Below are 26,715 nucleotides of genomic sequence, written 5' to 3'. Positions count from 1 at the left end.
GTAGAAATAGAACCACTCTATTGGAGGAGAATAAAGTCCCAAAATATACAAAAGAAACTCATACTGAAAGTCTGGGCACTTTCAGAGACAATTGTGTGTTTGTCACACAATACAATACACACGCTACACAAATAAGAAAAATTATCCGTAAAAATACCCAATTATTGAAAATCGATCCCTTATTAGAATCAGAAATAGGCAACCAAATTAAGGTAGTATATAAAAAATCCGACACACTCCAATCTAAATTAGCACCTAGTATGTTCAGGCCCAATAGGAATAAAAACATAGGTAAGAAGACAACTAATAATACTGATGGTCCTGCTAGTGTGCCGGCTATGAATGTCAACACCATGGGGGCCATCTCTCCAAACTGGTTAAGAACAAAACCAAATGGATTCTACAAGTGTGCTTCCTCTAGATGCCTAACGTGTAAGAATATAAATAATAAAAACAAGTTATTTAAATCTAGAACCACAGGTGAAGAATTTAGTATAACACAGTTTCTGAACTGTAACTCCACCTATGTCGTGTACTTGGTCGAGTGTGGCTGTGGCACCCAGTATGTGGGACGCACAATAAGGAAACTCAAAGTGCGATTTCTGGAACACAGAAGAAATATACTTAAGAAGTGTCCCTTCCACAGTCTCTCTAGACACACGAGTCTGTGTGAACATGGTGCCATTGCCAACATTCGTTTAACAGCTTTAGAACAAGTGAGAATCACAGACAGGGGTGGAGATCGGTTCACATTGCTGTGTAGAAGAGAGGCCTTCTGGATCTTTCGTTTGAGGACCCTGGAACCACTAGGCCTCAATGAAAATATCGAACTAAACAATATATAGTGTGTCGTCTAACACCGCTCTGCCCCCCCCCCCCTTTTTTAGTCATGCTGGTCAACCTTGACCTTCCCCATGTGCTCTCCCTCATTCTCTCTCTCCCCATATAAGCATTCACATTGTGCTTTCTCAATCCCTTCCTTTACCAACTGTGATTATATCATAGAGGGAAAGGAGGTAATTGAGGGTATTATAAGTATCTAATTGTCAATTATGTTACACATCCATTTACGTTCTATTTCTCTCAGAGATTGTGGAAGTAATATACTTTCAATAATATAAGAATAGCCGATTATTCTATATACCAACCTAGTACCAATTATCCTAAAGTGTTGACCTCTATACATTGGTAGGTCATCCTTTATTTAAAATCATCTAGTGAAATGCATTCCTCTATGTATATATTACATATATGTATATATATATTTTCTATGAAAATAATCTTATTTATTTTATTTTTGAATTTTCCTTATTTATTCATTTTTTGATTCTGTCTGTTTAATTAATTAAAAATGGTTGGCATAGTCATATGATATTAAAAGGTTATCTTATATTTATACATAGATAAATTATTTTCTATTGATAGATTTACAGCTGAAGATCCCTCCCCCTTTTTTTTTTTTTTTTTTTTTTTTTCCATTTTTCATTTCCTTAATTTTTCAAATGTCAAAATATCATTGATGACTTAATAATATAATAATAATAGTTTAAAGTTGAACTAAATTAGGACCCCAAATAGTCCTATTCCATTTAAATCTGCTTCATATATACTTATCTCTGAGCTCCCTATGAGTGTGATATACATATTTGCCCCTGTCTCCACTCTTATCCTTATAATGGAGTGCATTATAGCTATTATACTTATGCATTTAGAATAGGTATTGATTTCTGTATTATTAATTGACATCTCGGTGTGGTCTAATTGGTATTTACTAACTATGTATGTATGTATTTTAAACTACCTCGCAATGGATTGATTAAACAAAAATATATAGTGGCAATAAGATAAATGTATGCCGCTATACTGCTGGTTTCACTTTGAAATAATAATGCATGAAAAGGGTTAAATGCAATCCGTTTTCCTTGGTAACCAATAAGGAGCTACAAGCTGGCATAAATAGAGACTGCAACCATCTCCAGGCATACCTCTGATGAAACCGCCCACTTTGGAGGCGGAGAAACGCGTCAGGTGACCTGTTACGACTGTGGAACGCAGGTGGACCGCAACCGGAAGCCGGAAGCCCCGAACCCGGAAGCCGCGAATCACGGCAACACAGCGTCCCCTGCTACCCAGAACTACACGTGCGATTCCCTGTCTCCGTTCCTGCTCAGGCACAGTGCCTACGACTGCACACCATACCATCTACCTCAGGCACTGTTAAAGAGAACCGCCGCTGCGCGGCCCACCACACAAACAGTGAGTGGATCAAAATTATTCCACGGACAGGAGACAGTTGTGGGATCGGCACGTTTTGCACCCAGTCCTATTACTGAAGACTGCATCTATCAGCTCTTCCTTTGGTGAAGTATTAACAAGCTTTACTTACTATCAATCAGCCTTTTCTCCTGCAGAGTGCAGTATGAGTTAAATATGCACTAACCTCTACTAACATAACAGCTGGCTTTTTGCATGCAAGAGGACTAACATAAATAGAGCTGGTACCAAAGCATAAATATCAGTTCTGAGGCCCAGAACACAGTCATTTTTATTTCTAATCATTGTTTTAATTTGTTTTTTAATATATCTAATTGTGTATATGCATTGCTAATGGCATTTAGCCACATTTTCATATTGTCTACTTGTTAAAATTTTTTACCAATAAACAAAATTCAATATTTTCAAAACCAGCAGTCATTGCATTCGATCCCCTCCGAGCGCCCACATAATTTCTTTCTTGGTTCTGATTAGCACGGTGGATATCCAGGTCCACCATTGTGGGCAGCCAGAAGGGTGATACGTTTTTTTGTAATATAAAGACATATATATGTTTATGTATATATACTATATATAATTTGAATATTATTATTATCTTACTTTATAAGAAAAATTTTACTAATCAGCGCCCACTTTTGTCCTTGGACTTCCCCTTTTTATAGTTACATCAGCTGATGACAATATAGGACAAGTACAGGGTATATAGACATAGGTACATCAGCTGATGACAATATAGGACAAGTACAGGGTATATAGACATAGGTACATCAGCAGATGACAGTATAGGACAGTACAGGGTATATAGACATAGTTACATCAGCTGATGACAATATAGGACAAGTACAGGGTATATAGACATAGTTACATCAGCAGATGACAATATAGGACAAGTACAGGGTATAGAGACATAGTTACATCAGCAGATGACAATATAGGACAAGTACAGGGTATAGAGACATAGTTACATCAGCAGATGACAGTATAGGACAAGTACAGGGTATATAGACATAGGTACATCAGCAGATGACAGTATTGGACAAGTACAGGGTATATATAGACATAGTTACATCAGCAGATGACAATATAGGACAAGTACAGGGTATATAGACATAGGTACATCAGCAGATGACAGTATAGGACAAGTACAGGGTATATAGACATAGGTACATCAGCAGGTGACAGTATAGGACAAGTACAGGGTATATAGACATAGCTACATCAGCAGATGACAGTATAGGACAAGTACAGGGTATATAGACATAGTTACATCAGCTGATGACAGTATAGGACAAGTACAGGGTATATAGACATAGGTACATCAGCAGATGACAGTATAGGACAAGTACAGGGTATATAGACATAGTTACATCAGCTGATGACAATATAGGACAAGTACAGGGTATATAGACATAGGTACATCAGCAGATGACAGTATAGGACAAGTACAGGGTATATAGACATAGGTACATCAGCAGATGACAATATAGGACAAGTACAGGGTATAGAGACATAGTTACATCAGCAGATGACAATATAGGACAAGTACAGGGTATATAGACATAGCTACATCAGCAGATGACAATATAGGACAGTACAGGGTATATAGACATAGCTACATCAGCAGATGACAATATAGGACAAGTACAGGGTGTCACAACTGAGGGCCTGAGCTGACGGGAGGCAGCCTCAGTTGTAGGGGCTGAGATGTAACGGAACCTGGGAGGTTGTATCAGACCCCTAGACTGTAAGTAACATGTAGAATAACTGCCCGAAGGCGTGACCACGACAACCAGGATAAAAGTCAATGATGTTTATTATGACAAACTCCGTAACACAGCAGCAGTAAAAGGAAACATAAAAGTCAACAGAGGATAAATACAATTCCTGGGTACTACAGGGTGGCAAGGGCCACAGGCACTGGTAGTGTGAGACAGTTCTTATAATCTTCTAGTTGGAAAGTCCTTACCAGGCCTGACTGTAGCAATGGAGAAAACCCTGGATCGTACCAGCTGATGTTCCAGGAAAGGCTGGGCTGCTGAAGGTAAAACGGCTGCTGTGGATACTGGCTGGAACCAGACTGTTGTTGGTACGGAGTGGATACTGGCTGGAACCAGTTAAATAATAAACGAACTTGAGAGCGATGAAATAATAATGAAGTTTGGAGTTTGAGAGCGGTGAAATAATAATACCGGTGGAGAGTGGTAAACTGCAGAAAAGGACACCGGCCCTTTAAGAGAAGCTATACACTGCTGGAAGCTGGGCTGGAAGCAGGTGATTGTTTGAGAGCGGTGAAATAATAATACCGGTGGAGAGTGGTAAACTGCAGAAAGGACACCGGCCCTTTAAGAGAAGCTGTACACTGCTGGAAGCTGGGCTGGAAGCAGGTGATTGTTGTAGCTGGAAACAGGTGAGACCAGAATGGATCGGAGAGTCAGGCTACACCGCAGATGGAATGCTGGTGCGGGTCTCTATAGCAGAAGTCTGGAGACAGGAGCTGGAACCTGGAAGACAACCACAGGAGAGAGACAAACTGGAACTAGGTTAGACAACCAAAGCACTGACGCCTTCCTTGCTCAGGCACAGCTTACTTATACCTGCAGCAAGGAAGGGGTTGGCTAGGCAATTATGCAAATCAACAATACAGACAGCAGATTGGTGGAAATGATCAGATGACAAAATCCAAGATGGCTGCGCCCATGCAGACACTTGGAGGGAAATTTGGTTTGTAATCCATGTGAGAATTGAAGCAGCAATGGCGGCGCCGGCCACAGGAGACAGGAGACGCCAGACTGATGAATGCACATCCAAACCACGCGGGCACAGCGGAGGCCGCGGCTGACGTAATCGCCACTCTGACACTTTGCATGCAGAAACTCAGGGACGGCAGCGGAGGCCGCGGGAGACGCCATGCCAGATGTAATATGGCGTTTACTGTGACCGCGTCTCAGAGAGACAGGAGAGGATGCAGGAATGTAAACATCAGGATAACAGATGGGATCCGGTCCTGGAGCGCTGAGCCAGCCTTAGGAGGCATCTGAAGGGTAAGTAATGGCATCCAGATACCCGGATCGTGACACAGGGTATACAGACATAGGTACATCAGCTGATGACAGTATAGGACAAGTACAGGGTATATAGACATAGTTACATCAGCAGATGACAGTATAGGACAGTACAGGGTATATAGACATAACTACATCAGCAGATGACAGTATAGGACAAGTACAGGGTATATAGACATAGCTACATCAGCAGATGACAGTATAGGACAAGTACAGGGTATATAGACATAGGTACATCAGCTGATGACAGTATAGGACAAGTACAGGGTATATAGACATAACTACATCAGCAGATGACAGTATAGGACAAGTACAGGGTATATAGACATGGCTACATCAGCAGATGACAGTATAGGACAAGTACAGGGTATATAGACCTAGTTACATCAGCAGATGACAATATAGTACAAGTACAGGGTATAGAGACATAGGTACATCAGCAGATGACAATATAGGACAAGTACAGGGTATATAGACATAGCTACATCAGCAGATGACAGTATAGGACAAGTACAGGGTATACAGACATAGGTACATCAGCTGATGACAGTATAGGACAAGTACAGGGTATATAGACGTAGGTACATCAGCTGATGACAGTATAGGACACGTACAGGGTATATAGACATAGTTACATCAGCAGATGACGGTATAGGACAAGTACAGGGTATATAGACATAGTTACACCAGCAGATGACAGTATAGGACAAGTACAGAGTATATAGACATAGGTACATCAGCAGATGACAGTATAGGACAAGTACAGGGTATAGAGACATAGTTACATCAGCAGATGACAGTATAGGACAAGTACAGGGTATATAGACATAGGTACATCAGCAGATGACAATATAGGACAGTACAGGGTATATAGACATAGGTACAACAGCTGATGACAGTATAGGACAAGTACAGGGTATATAGACATAGTTACATCAGCAGATGACAGTATAGGACAAGTACAGGGTATATAGACATAGCTACATCAGCAGATGACAGTATAGGACAAGTACAGGGTATATAGACATAACTACATCAGCAGATGACAGTATAGGACAAGTACAGGGTATAGAGACATAGGTACATCAGCAGATGACAATATAGGACAAGTACAGGGTATATAGACGTAGTTACATCAGCAGATGACAGTATAGGACAAGTACAGAGTATATAGACATAGGTACATCAGCAGATGACAGTATAGGACAAGTACAGGGTATAGAGACATAGTTACATCAGCAGATGACCGTATAGGACAAGTACAGAGTATATAGACATAGGTACATCAGCAGATGACAGTATAGGACAAGTACAGGGTATATAGACATAGGTACATCAGCAGATGACAATATAGGACAGTACGGGGTATATAGACGTAGGTACATCAGCAGATGACAGTATAGGACAAGTACAGGGTATAGAGACATAGGTACATCAGCAGATGACAATATAGGACAAGTACAGGGTATATAGACATAGGTACATCAGCAGATGACAATATAGGACAGTACGGGGTATAGAGACATAGTTACATCAGCAGATGACAATATAGGACAGTACAGGGTATAGAGACATAGTTACATCAGCAGATGACAATATAGGACAGTACAGGGTATAGAGACATAGGTACATCAGCAGATGACAATATAGGACAAGTACAGGGTATATAGACGTAGTTACATCAGCAGATGACAGTATAGGACAAGTACAGAGTATATAGACGTAGGTACATCAGCAGATGACAGTATAGGACAAGTACAGGGTATAGAGACATAGTTACATCAGCAGATGACAGTATAGGACAAGTACAGAGTATATAGACATAGGTACATCAGCAGATGACAGTATAGGACAAGTACAGGGTATAGAGACACAGGTACATCAGCAGATGACAATATAGGACAAGTACAGGGTATATAGACGTCAGTGACGTGCAGTGGGGTGAGGCAGGTGAGGCAGAGCCTTTCCTGTCATACTTACGTTTGTACCAGAGTTTTGATTGTATAAAGTATATGAAAAATACAAAGAATATGTTTGAAATATCTTCTTTGCATTATTCTAATAATTTTTATAGCCAAAACTCTGGAGTAAAGAGTCTATGGCAGGTGAGGCAGTGCCTCCCCTGTCTATCTTTTCCGCACATCTCTGATCTAAACTCACTAAATTTCCAAGAGTTTATACTGCTGCACCTGTGTATAATGCCCAGATGTACCCTTTGGCTCATATTTTGTGTGTAAATCTGGCTCTGGTGCTAGCTAGTGCCTCCTTAGCCTTTTAGCTCACCGAACGTCCCTGATAGACGTAGTTACATCAGCAGATGACAGTATAGGACAAGTACAGGGTATAGAGACATAGGTACATCAGCAGATGACAATATAGGACAAGTACAGGGTATATAGACGTAGTTACATCAGCAGATGACAGTATAGGACAAGTACAGGGTATATAGACATAGTTACATCAGCAGATGACAGTATAGGACAAGTACAGGGTATATAGACATAGGTACATCAGCAGATGACAGTATAGGACAAGTACAGGGTATACAGACATAGGTACATCAGCTGATGACAGTATAGGACAAGTACAGGGTATATAGACGTAGGTACATCAGCTGATGACAGTATAGGACAAGTACAGGGTATATAGACGTAGGTACATCAGCTGATGACAGTATAGGACAAGTACAGGGTATATAGACATAGTTACATCAGCAGATGACAGTATAGGACAAGTACAGGGTATATAGACATAGTTACATCAGCAGATGACAGTATAGGACAAGTACAGGGTATATAGACATAGTTACACCAGCAGATGACAGTATAGGACAAGTACAGAGTATATAGACATAGGTACATCAGCAGATGACAGTATAGGACAAGTACAGGGTATAGAGACATAGTTACATCAGCAGATGACAGTATAGGACAAGTACAGGGTATATAGACATAGGTACATCAGCAGATGACAATATAGGACAGTACAGGGTATATAGACATAGGTACATCAGCTGATGACAGTATAGGACAAGTACAGGGTATATAGACATAGTTACATCAGCAGATGACAGTATAGGACAAGTACAGGGTATATAGACATAGTTAGTTACATCAGCTGATGACAGTATAGGACAAGTACAGGGTATATATGTGATAGCCGGGCAGCAGCCGGACCATCAGTGATTTTAAAAAGCATTGTCACGCCAGGCCGTCTCATCACATAAGAAAGCAGTTTATTCACAGATCAGACAGGGTTATCACGACAGTAACATTTAACTCCTTGTTCTCCTCTCCAGCGCAATATTCATATGGGTTACATCAAGTTACATCTCCTTTCATTTGCTTCATGGGCAATAACAGCATTTATAGTGATGTGACATCATTACAGTACAGTACATACCAGCGCAGTCTCTGGGAATCAGTAGTGCGGCTTTCGCAAACAAATTCATTTTAGTGTGCTCTCCCCCATTCGCTAGGGGCTCCATCTAAACGGGATCTCATGTACACGTTACTGGGGGCCTTCCGCCAAACGTGGTTCCTACCACTCACCCAGCTCGTCCTATCCCGCAGACTCACACCTCCCGTCCTGCTTCTTGGGTACCCCGGAAGGTCCTTTGTTCCTGGTTCCTTCCACTGTACTCTGCATACTGTGGCTCTCACACTGCACTCTCCATCTCTCACTGAAGCTGCTGGCTCTCCTGTCACACTGCAGATATGGGCTCTCCCTCTCTTCATAGCAACACCCACACGCTGCTCTTCTTTCCATCATGCCAGGGACTGTGGAGTGCCATTCTTGTTCCACAGTCCCCAGCCTGCGTTTCTCCTGGACACTTAGCCTGCGCCCTCCATCCTCAGTCCTCAGCTCACACTGCCCTGTCCTGTGCTTTGTTCCTTTTCCTAAAATCCCCCTGCACTTCCTGTCCTAACCCCCTACATGTGGCAAGGTCTGCTAGAACTGGTTTGGGGCCATAAAACTCCCCCACTCACTGATAAGAATTAAATGGCTTTTGGAACTTTTCAATATCTCTTGTCTCCTAACATTCCAGTATGCCACATATAGACATAGTTACATCAGCTGATGACAGTATAGGACAAGTACAGGGTATATAGACATAGGTACATCAGCAGATGACAGTATAGGACAAGTACAGGGTATATAGACATAGGTACATCAGCAGATGACAATATAGGACAGTACAGGGTATATAGACATAGGTACATCAGCAGATGACAGTATAGGACAAGTACAGGGTATAGAGACATAGGTACATCAGCTGATGATAGTATAGGACAAGTATAGGGTATATAGACATAGGTACATCAGCTGATGACAGTATAGGACAAGTACAGGGTATATAGACATAGTTACATCAGCAGATGACAGTATAGGACAAGTACAGGGTATAGAGACATAGGTACATCAGCAGATGACAATATAGGACAAGTACAGGGTATATATAGACATAGTTACATCAGCAGATGACAATATAGGACAGTACAGGGTATAGAGACATAGGTACATCAGCAGATGACAATATAGGACAGTACGGGGTATATAGACATAGTTACATCAGCAGATGACAGTATAGGACAAGTACAGGGTATATAGACATAGGTACATCAGCAGATGACAATATAGGACAAGTACAGGGTATATAGACATAGTTACATCAGCAGATGACAGTATAGTACAAGTACAGGGTATATAGACATAGCTACATTAGCAGATGACAATATAGGACAAGTACAGGGTATATAGACATAGGTACATCAGCAGATGACAGTATAGGACAAGTACAGAGTATAGAGACAAAGCTACATCAGCAGATGACAATATAGGACAGTACGGGGTATATAGACATAGGTACATCAGCTGATGACAGTATAGGACAAGTACGGGGTATATAGACATAGTTACATCAGCAGATGACAGTATAGGACAAGTACAGGGTATATAGACATAGTTACATCAGCTGATGACAGTATAGGACAAGTACAGGGTATATAGACATAGGTACATCAGCAGATGACAGTATAGGACATGTACAGGGTATATAGACATAGTTACATCAGCTGATGACAGTATAGGACAAGTACGGGGTATAGAGACATAGGTACATCAGCAGATGACAATATAGGACAGTATAGGGTATATAGACATAGTTACATCAGCTGATGACAATATAGGACAAGTACAGGGTATATAGACATAGGTACATCAGCAGATGACAATATAGGACAGTACAGGGTATATAGACATAGTTACATCAGCTGATGACAATATAGGACAAGTACAGGGTATATAGACATAGTTACATCAGCTGATGACAGTATAGGACAGTACAGGGTATATAGACATAGTTACATCAGCAGATGACAGTATAGGACAAGTACAGGGTATATAGACATAGGTACATCAGCAGATGACCGTATAGGACAAGTACAGGATATATAGACATAGGTACATCAGCAGATGACAATATTGGACAGTACAGGGTATATAGACATAGGTACATCAGCAGATGACAATATAGGACAGTACGGGGTATATAGACATAGGTACATCAGCTGATGACAGTATAGGACAAGTACAGGGTATATAGACATAGTTACATCAGCTGATGACAGTATAGGACAGTACAGGGTATATAGACATAGTTACATCAGCAGATGACAATATAGGACGAGTACAGGGTATATAGACATAGGTACATCAGCAGATGACAATATAGGACAAGTACAGGGTATATAGACATAGGTACATCAGCTGATGACAGTATAGGACAAGTAAAGGGTATAGAGACATAGTTACATCAGCAGATGACAATATAGGACAAGTACAGGGTATATAGACATAGGTACATCAGCAGATGACAATATAGGACAAGTACAGGGTATATAGACATAGGTACATCAGCAGATGACAGTATAGGACAAGTACAGGGTATATAGACATAGTTACATCAGCTGATGACAGTATAGGACAAGTACAGGGTATATAGACATAGTTACATCAGCTGATGACAGTATAGGACAAGTACAGGGTATATAGACATAGTTACATCAGCTGATGACAATATAGGACAAGTACAGGGTATATAGACATAGTTACATCAGCAGGTGACAGTATTGGACAAGTACAGGGTATATAGACATAGTTACATCAGCAGATGACAGTATAGGACAAGTACAGGGTATATAGACATAGTTACATCAGCAGATGACAGTATAGGACAAGTACAGGGTATATAGACATAGGTACATCAGCTGATGACAATATAGGACAAGTACAGGGTATATAGACATAGTTACATCAGCTGATGACAGTATAGGACAAGTATAGGGTATATAGACATAGGTACATCAGCAGATGACAGTATAGGACAAGTACAGGGTATATAGACGTAGGTACATCAGCAGATGACAATATAGGACAAGTACAGGGTATATAGACGTAGTTACATCAGCAGATGACAGTATAGGACAAGTACAGGGTATATAGACATAGGTACATCAGCTGATGACAATATAGGACAAGTACAGGTTATATAGACATAGCTACATCAGCAGATGACAGTATAGGACAAGTACAGGGTATATAGACATAGTTACATCAGCAGATGACAGTATAGGACAAGTACAGGGTATATAGACATAGGTACATCAGCAGATGACAGTATAGGACAAGTACAGGGTATATAGACATAGCTACATCAGCAGATGACACTGGAATAAGTATCAGGAGGCAGAAGACTGCTGGATAAGCACATGAGGGAAGAGGGCCCTGCTCGTGAGAGCTCACATTCTAGCCCTGAATGGGAGCTAGTCTGTGTTGTTTTGTTTCATTTATATTGCCAGTAAAGTATTACCTTCACTTATTTACCTGAAAATCTGAGTTTGGATCCTGATTAAGCACCGTCCTAGACACTACACCAATACATCCCTCCACTGAGCTAATTATCCCAGATCATCACTAATTTTATAAAATATATATACACACTGTTTCAAATGTCGCAGTACACCCTTTTGTTTCAAAAACTGTGCAGGAAATGGGAAAACTGAATACTCCAGTAAGGTATGGGGGTGAGGTGGGCTATCTTTTAGTTTATGTACCGAATATGGGCGCCATCTTGAAATCAGCCATCTTGAATCTAAGTCAGTTTTTTCAAATAGAAAAGGAGGTTGTGTAACGTGTCAAACAGCATCAGAATTTGCTGGATAGTTTATTGCTGCAAACAGACTTGAAATACCAGCTATGGTTCAGAAGTTACACCATTGTTTTGTTGCAGGTAACTGAAGATGGCTTTGACAAAAGAGGAGACATTTGAGGTAATTTTGATGTCTGGAGAAGGAAGTTTCTGTGTCACAGCTGCAGATTTTAAAAACCATCTTTTGTCAAAGCCATCTTCAGTTAAACCAAAGTCAAGTGGACAATGAAACCAACGCGTTTCGTCCCGAAGGACTTCCTCAGGGGTACAGTATCAAGTGTCTGAATACATCATTAGTTGTGCCAACTTGAATGAATCTAGAACAGATAAAATTTTGCACATAGAATCTTTGGAGATGTCACAGACACATTAGTCAATGGATATACAGTCCTTAAAAACATACAGTGTGTGTTGGACCAAGAAAATAAGTATAGAGTATAACACTGAACTTTTTGTGATTCCACTGGGTAGCACCAGCTGGCAGAGGTAGGACACAATGGCCTCGTGTGTTCCTCTCAGAGTTCAGTAAATGTTCAATAGCAGGAATCCCGAATGTCCGTATACCAGGGAGGTTAGGGTTAGGCTGCAGGGGGAGGGGTAGGGTTAGGGATACTTACCTCCACTGCCCCTGTCGGGATTTCAAGCAGTGGGATGCCGGGGTAAGTATTCTGATCGTCTACTCATCCAATATATATATTAATAGTTTTATATTGCCTTAAGCTAGACTCATATTTTCTCTTACGTCCTAGAGGATGCTGGGGTCCACATTAGTACAATGGGGTATAGACTGGTCCACCAGGAGCCATTGGCACGATAAGAGTTTGAGAGTGTGGGCTGGCTCCTCCCTCTATGCCCCTCCTACCAGACTCAGTGTAGAAAATGTGCCTGGAGGAGCCGGTTATAGCTAGGAGAGCTCTTAGGAGTTTTTCTAGTTTTATTTTTTCTAGAGTTAATTTATGCACAGGGAGGCTGCTGACAACAGCCCCCCTGCTTTGTGGGAATACGGGGGGGGGGGGGGTGTAGTGTCCGCCCTGCGGGGTCTGAGCCACTATCTCCGCTGACAGGACACTGAGCTCCTGAGGGTGCTGATCGCAAGCCCATGAGGCGACCGCTCACTCCCGCAGCATGCCGCCAACCCTTTACAGAGCCAGAAGACTTCAGTGGCGAGTGAGACACCGGCCCCCCTTGCAAGCGGGGAGCCGGTGTGAAGATGGTGGCAACAGGGTAGGGAGCGCAGTACTAACTGCGCTCCGGGGCTCAGCGGTACATAGTGCGGCGCTGTGGGGGCGCCCTGAGCTAGCGCCTGTACCCTACACTGGTCAGCAAGCCTGTCAGGGTCCCCGGATCGCTGTCAGCAGAAATCCTCAGGCCAGTATAATATAATGAAGAGCAGGAAGCAGCGCCATGTTCAGGGGGTGGAGCTTCTCCTCAGAGCGGACCCAGCAGCGTTCAGCGCCATTTTCCTGCCTGTAGTTCTTGTACAACAGACGCTGACAGGGAGAGCTGTCCCTCCAAGCAACTCCAGCTATCCTGTGCAGTACCAGCGGGTTGAAGAAGGGGGGGGGGGACTGTGTAAAGTCTGTGTAGTCTATTAAGTCACACAGATAGCACTGGTAGTTTTGTTAGTTTTACCTCAAAGCGCTGTGTGTGGGTTGGCTCCAATCTCTGTGTCTCTCTGTAGCATACTTGGGGGGAAACTGTGTCTGACATTTCTGTGTGTGTGTGTGTGTGTGTGTGTGTGTGTGTGTGTGTGTGTGTGTGTGTGTTGTTGTCTCACATAGCCATGTCTAGGGACTCTGTGTCATATGCTGCAGAGGACATTTCCTCTCAGGAGGGATCCATTCCATGTACACAGGATTCTAATGCTTTATCTCAGATCCCTATTGTTGAGCCTGAGTGGTTAACTTCTATTAAAGGAATGATCTCTCAGATCTCTACTAGGGTAGCCCATACTGAGACTGAAACTCAGGTGTTGAAGAAATCTATGGCAGTTTGGTCAGGCTCTGTTCCTATTCCTGCAATATCCCCTAGCATGTTCCCACAGAAACGTGCACTTGCCCAAATTATGCAAGATGACACAGATACCGACTCTGATACAGCAGACAGTGATGTGTTAAATATTACTGACACACCACCTGAGCAGGTTGAGGAGGCTTAATTCACATATAAAAAGAAAGCCTCGCTAACCTTCCCTGCGTCTAAAGAATTAAACGCTATATTTGAAAAATCCTGGGAAAACCCAGAGAAAAAATTCCAGATCCCAAAAAGGGTTCTGGTTGCTATTCCCTTCCCTGAGGAGGATAGGAAAAAATGGGAAAACCCACCCATTGTTGACGCATCTGTCTCCAGACTGTCTAAAAAGGTGGTTTTACCTGTCCCTGGATCTACCGCGTTAAAAGAACCGGCTGATCGTAAGATTGACACTACGCTCAAATCCATTTACACTACTCCAGGGGTGGCACTGAGGCCTACTTTTGCCTGCGCATGGATCTCTAAAGCCATAGTAAAGTGGTCAGGCACATTACTAGAGGATTTGGATACAATGGATAGAAGTGACAATGAATTGTTTTTACGTAACATACAGGATTCTGTGGCGTTCATGGTGGCATCCATGAAGGACCTGGGTATGCTGACTGCGCGTATATCTTCCATGTCGGTCTCAGCCCACAGGGGACTCTGGCTATGCCAATGGTCTGCAGATGCGGAATTCAGGAGAAGTGTGGAGAACCTACCCTACACAGGTCAGGCTCTATTTGGGGAAGCGTTGGATGCGTAGATTTCCACAGCAACCACGGGTAAGTCACCTTTCCTTCGCTCTGCTACACCTTCTATGAAGAAACCATTTCGGACCGGTAAGGCAAAAAAGTCCAAGCCTCTTACCACTTTCTTTAGAGGTGGTTGTGCAAAATCCAAAAAGCCTGCACCCGCAGGCTCCCAGGACCAGAGACCTACTTCTGGTTCCTCAAAATCCTCAGCATGACGGTGGACCGCAAAGCCTGGAGGACAGGTAGGTGGAGAAGAGATTTAGACGTTTCAGGATCTTTCTAACTACGGATGCAAGTCTCCGGGGCTGGGGCGCAGTCATTCAGGGGGAAACCTTCCAAAGAAGGTGGAAAAGCCTGGAATCTAGCCTTCCAATAAACATTCTGGAACTAAGAGCAGTCTACAATGGCCTTCTCCAAGCAGCCCATCTTCTGCGAAATCGAGCCATTCAAGTGCAGTCGGACAATGTAACGACAGTGGCCTACATAAACCGACAGGGTGGAATGAAGCTGCAATGTCAGAGGTAACAAGAATCATCCTCTGGCCAGAAAAACACGTGTTGGCGTTGTCAACAATCTTTATTCTGGGAGTAGACTGGGAAGCGGACTTCCTCAGCAGACATGATCTCCATCCAGGAGAGTGGGGTCTCCATCCGGAGGTGTTCACGGAGGTAACAGATCTTTGGGGTGTACCTCAAATAGACATGATGGCCTCCCGTCTCAACAAGAAGGTTCTGAGGTATTGTTCCAGGTCACGGGACCCGCAAGCCGTGGCGGTGGACGCCCTAGTGACTCCATGGGTGTTCCAATTGGTGTACATGTTTCCTTCACTTCCACTCATTCCAAGAGTTCTAAAACTCATAAGGAGAACAAGAGTTCCAGCAATCCTCATTGCTCCAGACTGGCCAAGAAGGGCTTGGTACGCAGATCTTCTGGATCTACTGCTGGAAGAGCCAAGGCCCCTTCCTCTTCGGGAGGACCTACTGCAGCAGGGGCTGTTCGCTTATCAAGACTTACTGCGGCTTCGGAGGTTAAACGCCAGATATTAGCTCGGAAGGGCATTCCAAAGAAGGTTATTCCTACCCTGATACAGGCTAGGAAAGGAGTAACGTCTAAACATTACCATCGTATTTGGAAAAAATATGTATCTTGATGCGAGTCCAAGAAGTTTCCTACGGTGGAGTTTCAACTGGGACGGTTTCTCCTATTTCTGCAAGCAGGTGTGGATATGGGCCTGAGGTTGGGATCCGTAAAAGTCCAGATTTCGTCCCTATCCATTTTCTTCCAAAAACAATTGGTTTTCCTCCCTAAGGTTCCGACTTTTCTGAAAGGGGTTCTGCACATCCAGCCTCCCTTTGTGCCGCCTGCGGCACCCTGGGATCTTAACGTGGTGTTACAGTTCCACCATTCGGATTGGTTCGAACCTCTACCGGAGGTTGAGGTCAAGTTTCTCACGTGGAAGGCTGTCACTTTGTTGGCCTTAGCTTCTGCAAGATGTTTGTCGGAGTTGGGGGGCTTTGTCTTGTAAGAGCCCCTACTTGATCTTCTATGAGGATAGGGCTGAGCTCCGGACACGTCAGCAGTTTCTTCCGAAGGTTGTGTTCGCATTGCATATCAACCAACCTATTGTGGTGCCAGTGGCTACGGACTCCTCAATTTAATCAGAGTCTTTGGATGTTGTAAGGGCTCTGGAAATCTATGTGAAGAGGACTGCTCGCCACAGAAAATCGGAGTCTCTGTATGTCCTGTATGATCCCAAGAAACTTGGGTGTCTTGCTTCTAAGCAGACAATCTCTCGCTGGATCAGGTTCACTATCCAGCACTCTTATTCTACGTCAGGATTGCAGTGTCCTACTCTACTCGTAAGGTGGGTTCTTCCTGGGCGCCTGCCCAGGGTGTCTCGGCTTTACAGCTTTGCCGAGCGGCTACTTGGTCTGGGTCGAACACGTTCGCAAAGTTTTACAAGTTCGATACTTTGGCCTCTGAGGACCTCAAGTTCAGTCAATCAGTTCTGCAGGAGCCTCCGCGCTCTCCCTCCCGTTCTGGGAGCTTAGGTACATTCCCATGGTACTAATGTGGACCCCAGCATCCTCTAGGACGTAAGCGAAAATAGGATTTTAATTACCTACCGGTAAATCCTTTTCTCGTAGTCCGTAGAGGATGCTGGGTGCCCGCCCAGCGCTTCGTGATCCTGCAGTGGTTACTTAGTTCAGTACTGCTTAGTTTTTGGTTAAGTACTGTTTTGTTACTTGCTTAAGTAATATTGGCCCTCATTCCGAGTTGATCGCTAGCTGCCGCTGTTCGCAGCACAGCGATCAGGCTAAAAATCGGCATTTCTGCGCATGCGTACGGGCCTGCAGTACACACGCGCGAAGTACTTTCACACAAAACTATGCAGTTTTACACAAGGGCGAGCAATGCTTTTCTGTCGCTCTGTTGATCGGTGAGTGATTGACAGGAAGTGGGTGTTTCTGGGTGGTAACTGGCCGTTTTCCGGGAGTGTGCTAAAAAAAGCAGGCCTGACAGGTAAAAACGCAGGCGTGCCTGGGGAAACGGGGGAGTTAGTGGCCGAACGCAGGGCGTGTTTGTGACATCAAAGCAGGAACTAAACTGACTGAAGTGATCGCAAGGTAGGAGTAGGTCTGGAGCTGCTCAGAAACTGCATGAAAAATGTCACAAGCAGTTCTGCTAACCTTTTGTTAGCACTTCTGCTAAGATACACTCCCAGAGGGAGGCGGCTTAGTGTTTGCAATGCTGCTAAAAGCAGCTAGCGAGCGATCAACTCGGAGTGAGGGCCATTGTCAGCCGTTGCTGATTTTTCAAGCTGATTAGCTTGATTTGCCTTGTATGTGTGAGCTGGTTTGAATCTCGCCACTATCTGTGTAATATCTAGAGATGAGCGCCTGAAATTTTTCGGGTTTTGTGTTTTGGTTTTGGGTTCGGTTCCGCGGCCGTGTTTTGGGTTCGAACGCGTTTTGGCAAAACCTCACCGAATTTTTTTTGTCGGATTCGGGTGTGTTTTGGATTCGGGTGTTTTTTTCAAAAAACACTAAAAAACAGCTTAAATCATAGAATTTGGGGGTCATTTTGATCCCAAAGTATTATTAACCTCAAAAACCATAATTTACACTCATTTTCAGTCTATTCTGAATACCTCACACCTCACAATATTATTTTTAGTCCTAAAATTTGCACCGAGGTCGCTGTGTGAGTAAGATAAGCGACCCTAGTGGCCGACACAAACACCGGGCCCATCTAGGAGTGGCACTGCAGTGTCACGCAGGATGTCCCTTCCAAAAAACCCTCCCCAAACAGCACATGACGCAAAGAAAAAAAGAGGCTTTTTACTGATATTTGGTGTTTTGGATTTGACATGCTCTGTACTATGACATTGGGCATCGGCCTTGGCAGACGACGTTGCTGGCATTTCATCGTCTCGGCCATGACTAGTGGCAGCAGCTTCAGCACGAGGTGGAAGTGGATCTTGATCTTTCCCTAATTTTGGAACCTCAACTTTTTTGTTCTCCATATTTTATAGGCAGAAATAAAAGGCACCTCAGGTAAACAATGGAGATGGATGGATTGGATACTAGTATACAATTATGGACGGACTGCCACGGTTAGGTGGTATAAAAAAACCACGGTTAGGTGGTATATAATACAATTATGGATGGACGGACTGCCTGCCGAGTGCCGACACAGAGGTAGCCACAGCCGTGAACTACCGCACTGTACACTGGTTGATAAAGAGATAGTAGTATACTCGTAACAACTAGTATGACGACGGTATAAAGAATGAAAAAAAAACCACGGTTAGGTGGTATATATTATAATACAATTATGGTTGGACGGACTGCCTGCCGAGTGCCGACACAGAGGTAGCCACAGCCGTGAACTACCGCACTGTACACTGGTTGATAAAGAGATAGTAGTATACTCGTAACAACTAGTATGACGACGGTATAAAGAATGAAAAAAAAAACACGGTTAGGTGGTATATATTATAATACAATTATGGTTGGACGGACTGCCTGCCGAGTGCCGACACAGAGGTAGCCACAGCCGTGAACTACCGCACTGTACACTGGTTGATAAAGAGATAGTAGTATACTCGTAACAACTAGTATGACGACGGTATAAAGAATGAAAAAAAAACCACGGTTAGGTGGTATATATTATAATACAATTATGGATGGACGGACTGCCTGCCGAGTGCCGACACAGAGGTAGCCACAGCCGTGAACTACCGCACTGTACACTGGTTGATAAAGAGATAGTAGTATACTCGTAACAACTAGTATGACGACGGTATAAAGAATGAAAAAAAAACCACGGTTAGGTGGTATATATTATAATACAATTATGGTTGGACGGACTGCCTGCCGAGTGCCGACACAGAGGTAGCCACAGCCGTGAACTACCGCACTGTACACTGGTTGATAAAGAGATAGTAGTATACTCGTAACAACTAGTATGACGACGGTATAAAGAATGAAAAAAAAACCACGGTTAGGTGGTATATAATACAATTATGGTTGGACGGACTGCCTGCCGAGTGCCGACACAGAGGTAGCCACAGCCGTGAACTACCGCACTGTACACTGGTTGATAAAGAGATAGTAGTATACTCGTAACAACTAGTATGACGACGGTATAAAGAATGAAAAAAAAACCACGGTTAGGTGGTATATATTATAATACAATTATGGTTGGACGGACTGCCTGCCGAGTGCCGACACAGAGGTAGCCACAGCCGTGAACTACCGCACTGTACACTGGTTGATAAAGAGATAGTAGTATACTCGTAACAACTAGTATGACGACGGTATAAAGAATGAAAAAAAAAACCACGGTTAGGTGGTATATATTATAATACAATTATGGATGGACGGACTGCCTGCCGAGTGCCGACACAGAGGTAGCCACAGCCGTGAACTACCGCACTGTACACTGGTTGATAAAGAGATAGTAGTATACTCGTAACAACTAGTATGACGACGGTATAAAGAATGAAAAAAAAACCACGGTTAGGTGGTATATATTATAATACAATTATGGTTGGACGGACTGCCTGCCGAGTGCCGACACAGAGGTAGCCACAGCCGTGAACTACCGCACTGTACACTGGTTGATAAAGAGATAGTAGTATACTCGTAACAACTAGTATGACGACGGTATAAAGAATGAAAAAAAAACCACGGTTAGGTGGTATATATTATAATACAATTATGGATGGACGGACTGCCTGCCGAGTGCCGACACAGAGGTAGCCACAGCCGTGAACTACCGCACTGTACTGTGTCTGCTGCTAATATAGACTGGTTGATAAAGAGATAGTATACAATACTACTAATATACTGGTGGTCAGGCACTGGTCACCACTAGTCACACTGGCAGTGGCACTCCTGCAGCAAAAGTGTGCACTGTTTAATTTTAATATAATATTATTTATCATGTACTCCTGGCTCCTGCTATAACAACCTGCAGTGCTCCCCAGTCTCCCCCACAATTATAAGCTTTATATACAATACATTGATGTGCAGCACACTGGGCTGAGCAGTGCACACAGACTGAGTCACTGTGTGACTGTGTATCGTTTTTTTCAGGCAGAGAACGGATATATTAAATAAAACAAACAACTGCACTGTCTCTGGTGGTCACTGGTCACTGTGGTCGTCAGTCACTAAACTCTGTCTGCACTCTCTTCTAATCTACAGTATCACAGCAATCTCTCTCTCTCTCTCTCCTCTAAATCTAATCTAAATGGAGAGGACGCCAGCCACGTCCTCTCCCTATGAATCTCAATGCACGTGTGAAAATGGCGGCGACGCGCGGCTCCTTATATAGAATCCGAGTCTCGCGAGAATCCGACAGCGTCATGATGACGTTCGGGCGCGCTCGGGTTAACCGAGCAAGGCGGGAAGATCCGAGTCGCTCGGACCCGTGAAAAAAAAAGTGAAGTTCGTGCGGGTTCGGATTCAAAGAAACCGAACCCGCTCATCTCTAGTAATATCCTTCTATCAAAGTTGTTCATCTTCTCGGGCACAGTTTCTAAACTGAGTCTGGTAGGAGGGGCATAGAGGGAGGAGCCAGCCCACACTCTCAAACTCTTAAAGTGCCAGTGGCTCCTTATGGACCCGTCTATACCCCATGGTGGACCCCAGCATCCTCTATGCTCTACAAGAAAAGGATTTACCGGTAGGTAATTAAAATCCTATTATTACCCCTTAGTGGGATACCATTATGCAGCCTAGGTCTAATGCCTTACTGTACCCACATGCCTAATGCCTGACACCGAGTGGTCTAGGGTGCGGTTAATTAAATAACTGAAGGCCAAGGACGGTCTAGCTGTAAGTTAGGCTGCAGTGGGGAGCTTCAATAATTCCTTAATTCCCACTGCATGCATCATATACTCTATCTCTGATTCTCAGCTGCCTCATCCTGGCCAGCGGCACAACATCTTCTTCTTCCAGCCAGCGCTGCTTATCTTCTGCCGGAGCTTCTTCCAGGGCTAGCTCTTCTTTCTTCCAGCCAGTGCTGCTTATCTTCTGCCGGAGCGTCTTCCAGCCAGCGCTGCTTCTTCCAGCCAGCGCTGCTTATCTTCTACTGGAGCTTCTTCCAGGGCTAGCTCTTCTTTCTTCCAGCCAGTGCTGCTTATCTTCTGCCGGAGCTTCTTCCAGCCAGCGCTGCTTATCTTCTGCCGGAGCTTCTTCCAGCCAGTGCTGCTTATCTTCTGCCGGAGCTTCTTCCTGGGCTAGCTCTTCCTTCTTCCAGCCAGTGCTGCTTATCTTCTGCCGGAGCTTCTTCCAGCCAGTGCTGCTTATCTTCTGCCGGAGCTTCTTCCAGCCAGTGCTGCTTATCTTCTGCCGGAGCTTCTTCCAGCCAGTGCTGCTTATCTTCTGCCGGAGCTTCTTCCAGCCAGTGCTGCTTATCTTCTGCTGGAGCTTCTTCCAGCCAGTGCTGCTTATCTTCTGCCGGAGCTTCTTCCAGCCAGCGCTGCTTATCTTCTGCCGGAGCTTCTTCCTGGGCTAGCTCTTCTTTCTTCCAGCCAGTGCTGCTTATCTTCTGCCGGAGCTTCTTCCAGCCAGTGCTGCTTATCTTCTGCCGGAGCTTCTTCCTGGGCTAGCTCTTCTTTCTTCCAGCCAGTGCTGCTTATCTTCTGCCGGAGCTTCTTCCAGCCAGTGCTGCTTATCTTCTGCCGGAGCTTCTTCCAGCCAGTGCTGCTTATCTTCTGCCGGAGCTTCTTCCAGCCAGTGCTGCTTATCTTCTGCCAGAGCTTCTTCCTGGGCTAGCTCTTCTTTCTTCCAGCCAGTGCTGCTTATCTTCTGCTGGAGCTTCTTCCAGCCAGTGCTGCTTATCTTCTGCCGGAGCTTCTTCCAGCCAGCGCTGCTTATCTTCTGCCGGAGCTTCTTCCAGCCAGCGCTGCTTATCTTCTGCCGGAGCTTCTTCCAGCCAGCGCTGCTTATCTTCTGCCGGAGCTTCTTCCAGCCAGCGCTGCTTATCTTCTGCCGGAGCTTCTTCCAGCCAGAGCTGCTTATCTTCTGCCGGAGCTTCTTCCAGCCAGAGCTGCTTATCTTCTGCCGGAGCTTCTTCCAGCCAGCGCTGCTTATCTTCTGCCGGAGCTTCTTCCAGCCAGAGCTGCTTATCTTCTGCCGGAGCTTCTTCCAGCCAGCGCTGCTTATCTTCTGCCGGAGCTTCTTCCAGCCAGCGCTGCTTATCTTCTGCCGGAGCTTCTTCCAGCCAGCGCTGCTTATCTTCTGCCGGAGCTTCTTCCTGGGCTAGCTCTTCTTTCTTCCAGCCAGTGCTGCTTATCTTCTGCCGTAGCTTCTTCCAGCCAGTGCTGCTTATCTTCTGCCGGAGCTTCTTCCAGCCAGAGCTGCTTATCTTCTGCCGGAGCTTCTTCCAGCCAGCGCTGCTTATCTTCTGCCGGAGCTTCTTCCAGCCAGCGCTGCTTATCTTCTGCCGTAGATTCTTCCAGCCAGCGCTGCTTATCTTCTGCCGGAGCTTCTTCCAGCCAGCGCTGCTTATCTTCTGCCGGAGCTTCTTCCAGCCAGCGCTGCTTATCTTCTGCCAGAGCTTCTTCCTGGGCTAGCTCTTCTTTCTTCCAGCCAGTGCTGCTTATCTTCTGCCGTAGCTTCTTCCAGCCAGTGCTGCTTATCTTCTGCCGGAGCTTCTTCCAGCCAGAGCTGCTTATCTTCTGCCGGAGCTTCTTCCAGCCAGCGCTGCTTATCTTCTGCCGGAGCTTCTTCCTGGGCTAGCTCTTCTATCTTCCAGCCAGTGCTGCTTATCTTCTGCCGGAGCTTCTTCCAGCCAGCGCTCTTCTTTCTTCTTCTACTCTCCTTCCTCTTGGCTGGCATACTGAGCGTGCCTACTGTGCGTCGTATAATATAGTGCAACCCCCGATTATAATGATTGTGTTAAACATTCCTGCAGTTTGTAAATTATACTGTACGGATATATGAAATGACATGTAAAATGTAAGTGTACAGTAAATATATGAACTAAATGTAATGTATGTGCATGCTTTAATAAAATCTATTATATATGCAGTAGCTGCACTATGCAGTTCACAGCACTTCATGAAGGTTTTTTTAATGATTTGTGGGGAAATGCATTGAATAGAGTAATCTAATACTGCTCATTTGAATGCTGCGTCTCTCAGCTGCAGGAGAGCCATCTGCTGTATAGTAATGTTCCATGACATAGCATACATGTAATACTGCTCTCTCAGCTGCAGGAGTGCTATCTGCTGTATAGAATGTTCCATGACATAGCATACATGTAATACTGCTCTCTCAGCTGCAGGAGAGCTATCTGCTGTATAGTAATGTTCCTTGACATAGCATACATCTAATACTGCTCTCTCAGCTGCAGGAGAGCTAACTGCTGTATAGTAATGTTCCATGACATAGCATACATCTAATACTGCGTCTCTCAGCTGCAGGAGAGCTATCTGCTGTATAGTAATGTTCCATGACATAGCATACATCTAATATTGCTCTCTCAGCTGCAGGAGAGCTATCTGCTGTATAGGAATGTTCCATGACATAGCATACATGTAATACTGCTCTCTCAGCTGCAGGAGTGCAATCTGCTGTATAGTAATGTTCCATGACATAGCATACATCTAATACTGCATCTCTCAGCTGCAGGAGAGCTATCTGCTGTATAGTAATGTTCCATGACATAGCATACATGTAATACTGCTCTCTCAGCTGCAGGAGTGCTATCTGCTGTATAGAATGTTCCATGACATAGCATACATGTAATACTGCTATCTCAGCTGCAGGAGAGCTATCTGCTGTATAGTAATGTTCCATGACATAGCATACATCTAATACTGTTCTCTCAGCTGCAGGAGAGCAATCTGCTGTATAGTAATGTTCCATGACATAGCATACATGTAATACTGCTCTCTCAGCTGCAGGAGTGCTATCTGCTGTATAGTAATGTTCCATGACATAGCATACATGTAATACTGCGTCTCTCAGCTGCAGGAGAGCTATCTGCTGTATAGTAATGTTCCATGACATAGCATACATGTAATACTGCTATCTCAGCTGCAGGAGTGCTATCTGCTGTATAGTAATGTTCCATGACATAGCATACATGTAATACTGCGTCTCTCAGCTGCAGGAGTGCTATCTGCTGTATAGTAATGTTCCATGACATAGCATACATGTAATACTGCTCTCTCCGCTGCAGGAGTGCAATCTGCTGTATAGTAATGTTCCATGACATAGCATACATGTAATACTGCGTCTCTCAGCTGCAGGAGTGCTATCTGCTGTATAGTAATGTTCCATGACATAGCATACATGTAATACTGCTCTCTCCGCTGCAGGAGTGCAATCTGCTGTATAGTAATGTTCCATGACATAGCATACATCTAATACTGCTCTCTCAGCTGCAGGAGTGCAATCTGCTGTATAGTAATGTTCCATAACATAGCATACATGTAAATCACAGAGGCTCTGCTCTGTTTCTATGTTTGTACAGGAAAGGGATTGCTGGTTCTGTCGGGGGATACTTGGTTCCAGCACCGTAGACTTCTCACTCCTGGTTTTCACTATGATGTCCTGAAACCATATATCAAACTGATCTCCGGTTCTACTAACATCATGCTGGTACGTGGAAGATAAATATCCTTGAGCACTGAAATAGGGTCTCCCACCCCCACATGCATAATTTTATTATTTTTATTGATTGTTTATAAGACCTCATTTGTTGATAGCCAATTTCAGAGAATAATTAAAAAAGCCACTAACTATGATTTTTTTTCTCAATTTCCCCCCCCCATTCTATATACATATTTACTAAATAGGAGAGCTTACAGGGGCAGTATGTCCTACCTATTCACACTCCATTCAAGATGACATACTGTGCAGGACAGTGGAAATATTTTGCAGTTACTGATACTTTTTGGGGTAACAACACCAACACAATCATCAAGGGCCGCCCACAAACAATTACCGCCCCTAGGCACCTGCCTCACGTGCCTAAAAGAAGATTCGCTACTGCACTGAAAATCTCAGGCTTGGGCCACTCCTCCACTTCCTGCATCTCGTTTCCAGCACCGCCCTCTTATACTCAGCCAGTGACAGGGATGCAGCCGCTCTGGGCTCCTGGGGTAATGAGGTCCAGTGCTCCACTTCCTGCATCTCATTCTCCAGCACCGCCCTCTTATACTCAGCCAGTGACAGGGATGCAGCCGCTCTGGGCTCTGGGGTAATGAGGTCCAGTGCTCCACTTCCTGCATCTCGTTTCCAGCACCGCCCTCTTATACTCAGCCAGTGACAGGGATGCAGCCGCTCTGGGCTCCTGGGGTAATGATGCCCAGTGCTCCACTTCCTGCATCTCGTTCTCCAGCACCGCCCTCTTAAACACAACCAGTGACAGGGATGCAGCCGCTCTGGGCTCTGGGGTAATGAGGTCCAGTGCTCCACTTCCTGCATCTCGTTTCCAGCACCGCCCTCTTATACTCAACCAGTGACAGGGATGCAGCCGCTCTGGGCTCCTGGGGTAATGAGGCCCACTGCTCCACTTCCTGCATCTCATTTCCAGCACCGCCCTCTTATACTCAACCAGTGACATGGATGCAGCCGCCCTGGGCTCCTGGGGTAATGTTGCCCAGTGCTCCACTTCCTGCATCTCGTTCTCCAGCACCGGCCTCTTATACACAACCAGTGACAGGGATGCAGCCGCTCTGGGCTCCTGGGGTAATGAGGCCCAGTGTTCCACTTCCTGCATCTCGTTTCCAGCACCACTCTCTTATACTGAGCCAGTGACAGGGATGCAACTGCTCTGGGCTCCTGGGGTAATGAGGTCCAGTGCTCCACTTCCTGCATCTCGTTTCCAGCACCGCCCTCTAATACTCAACCAGTGACAGGGATGCAGCCACTCTGGG

The 26,715-nt window shown here is 44.5% G+C and overlaps 1 protein-coding gene across 1 annotated transcript in view; it reads left to right on the top strand.

The window, feature by feature from the left end:
- The window catches only part of LOC135040963 (cytochrome P450 4B1-like), a 251,955-nt gene that overhangs the window by 119,594 nt on the left and 105,646 nt on the right, over positions 1 to 26,715 (top strand). Inside the window, exon 3 of the mRNA XM_063954899.1 lies at positions 25,308 to 25,435. Within this exon, the coding sequence (XP_063810969.1) occupies positions 25,308 to 25,435 (128 nt within the window). The remainder of the gene's footprint in view (positions 1 to 25,307; positions 25,436 to 26,715) is intronic.

Source organism: Pseudophryne corroboree, unplaced genomic scaffold (assembly GCF_028390025.1).
Source record: "Pseudophryne corroboree isolate aPseCor3 unplaced genomic scaffold, aPseCor3.hap2 scaffold_784, whole genome shotgun sequence".
In the NCBI taxonomy this organism is placed as follows: domain Eukaryota; kingdom Metazoa; phylum Chordata; class Amphibia; order Anura; family Myobatrachidae; genus Pseudophryne; species Pseudophryne corroboree.
Note: the sequence above shows the minus strand (reverse complement) of the source record. Positions and strands in the feature narration are given on the sequence as shown.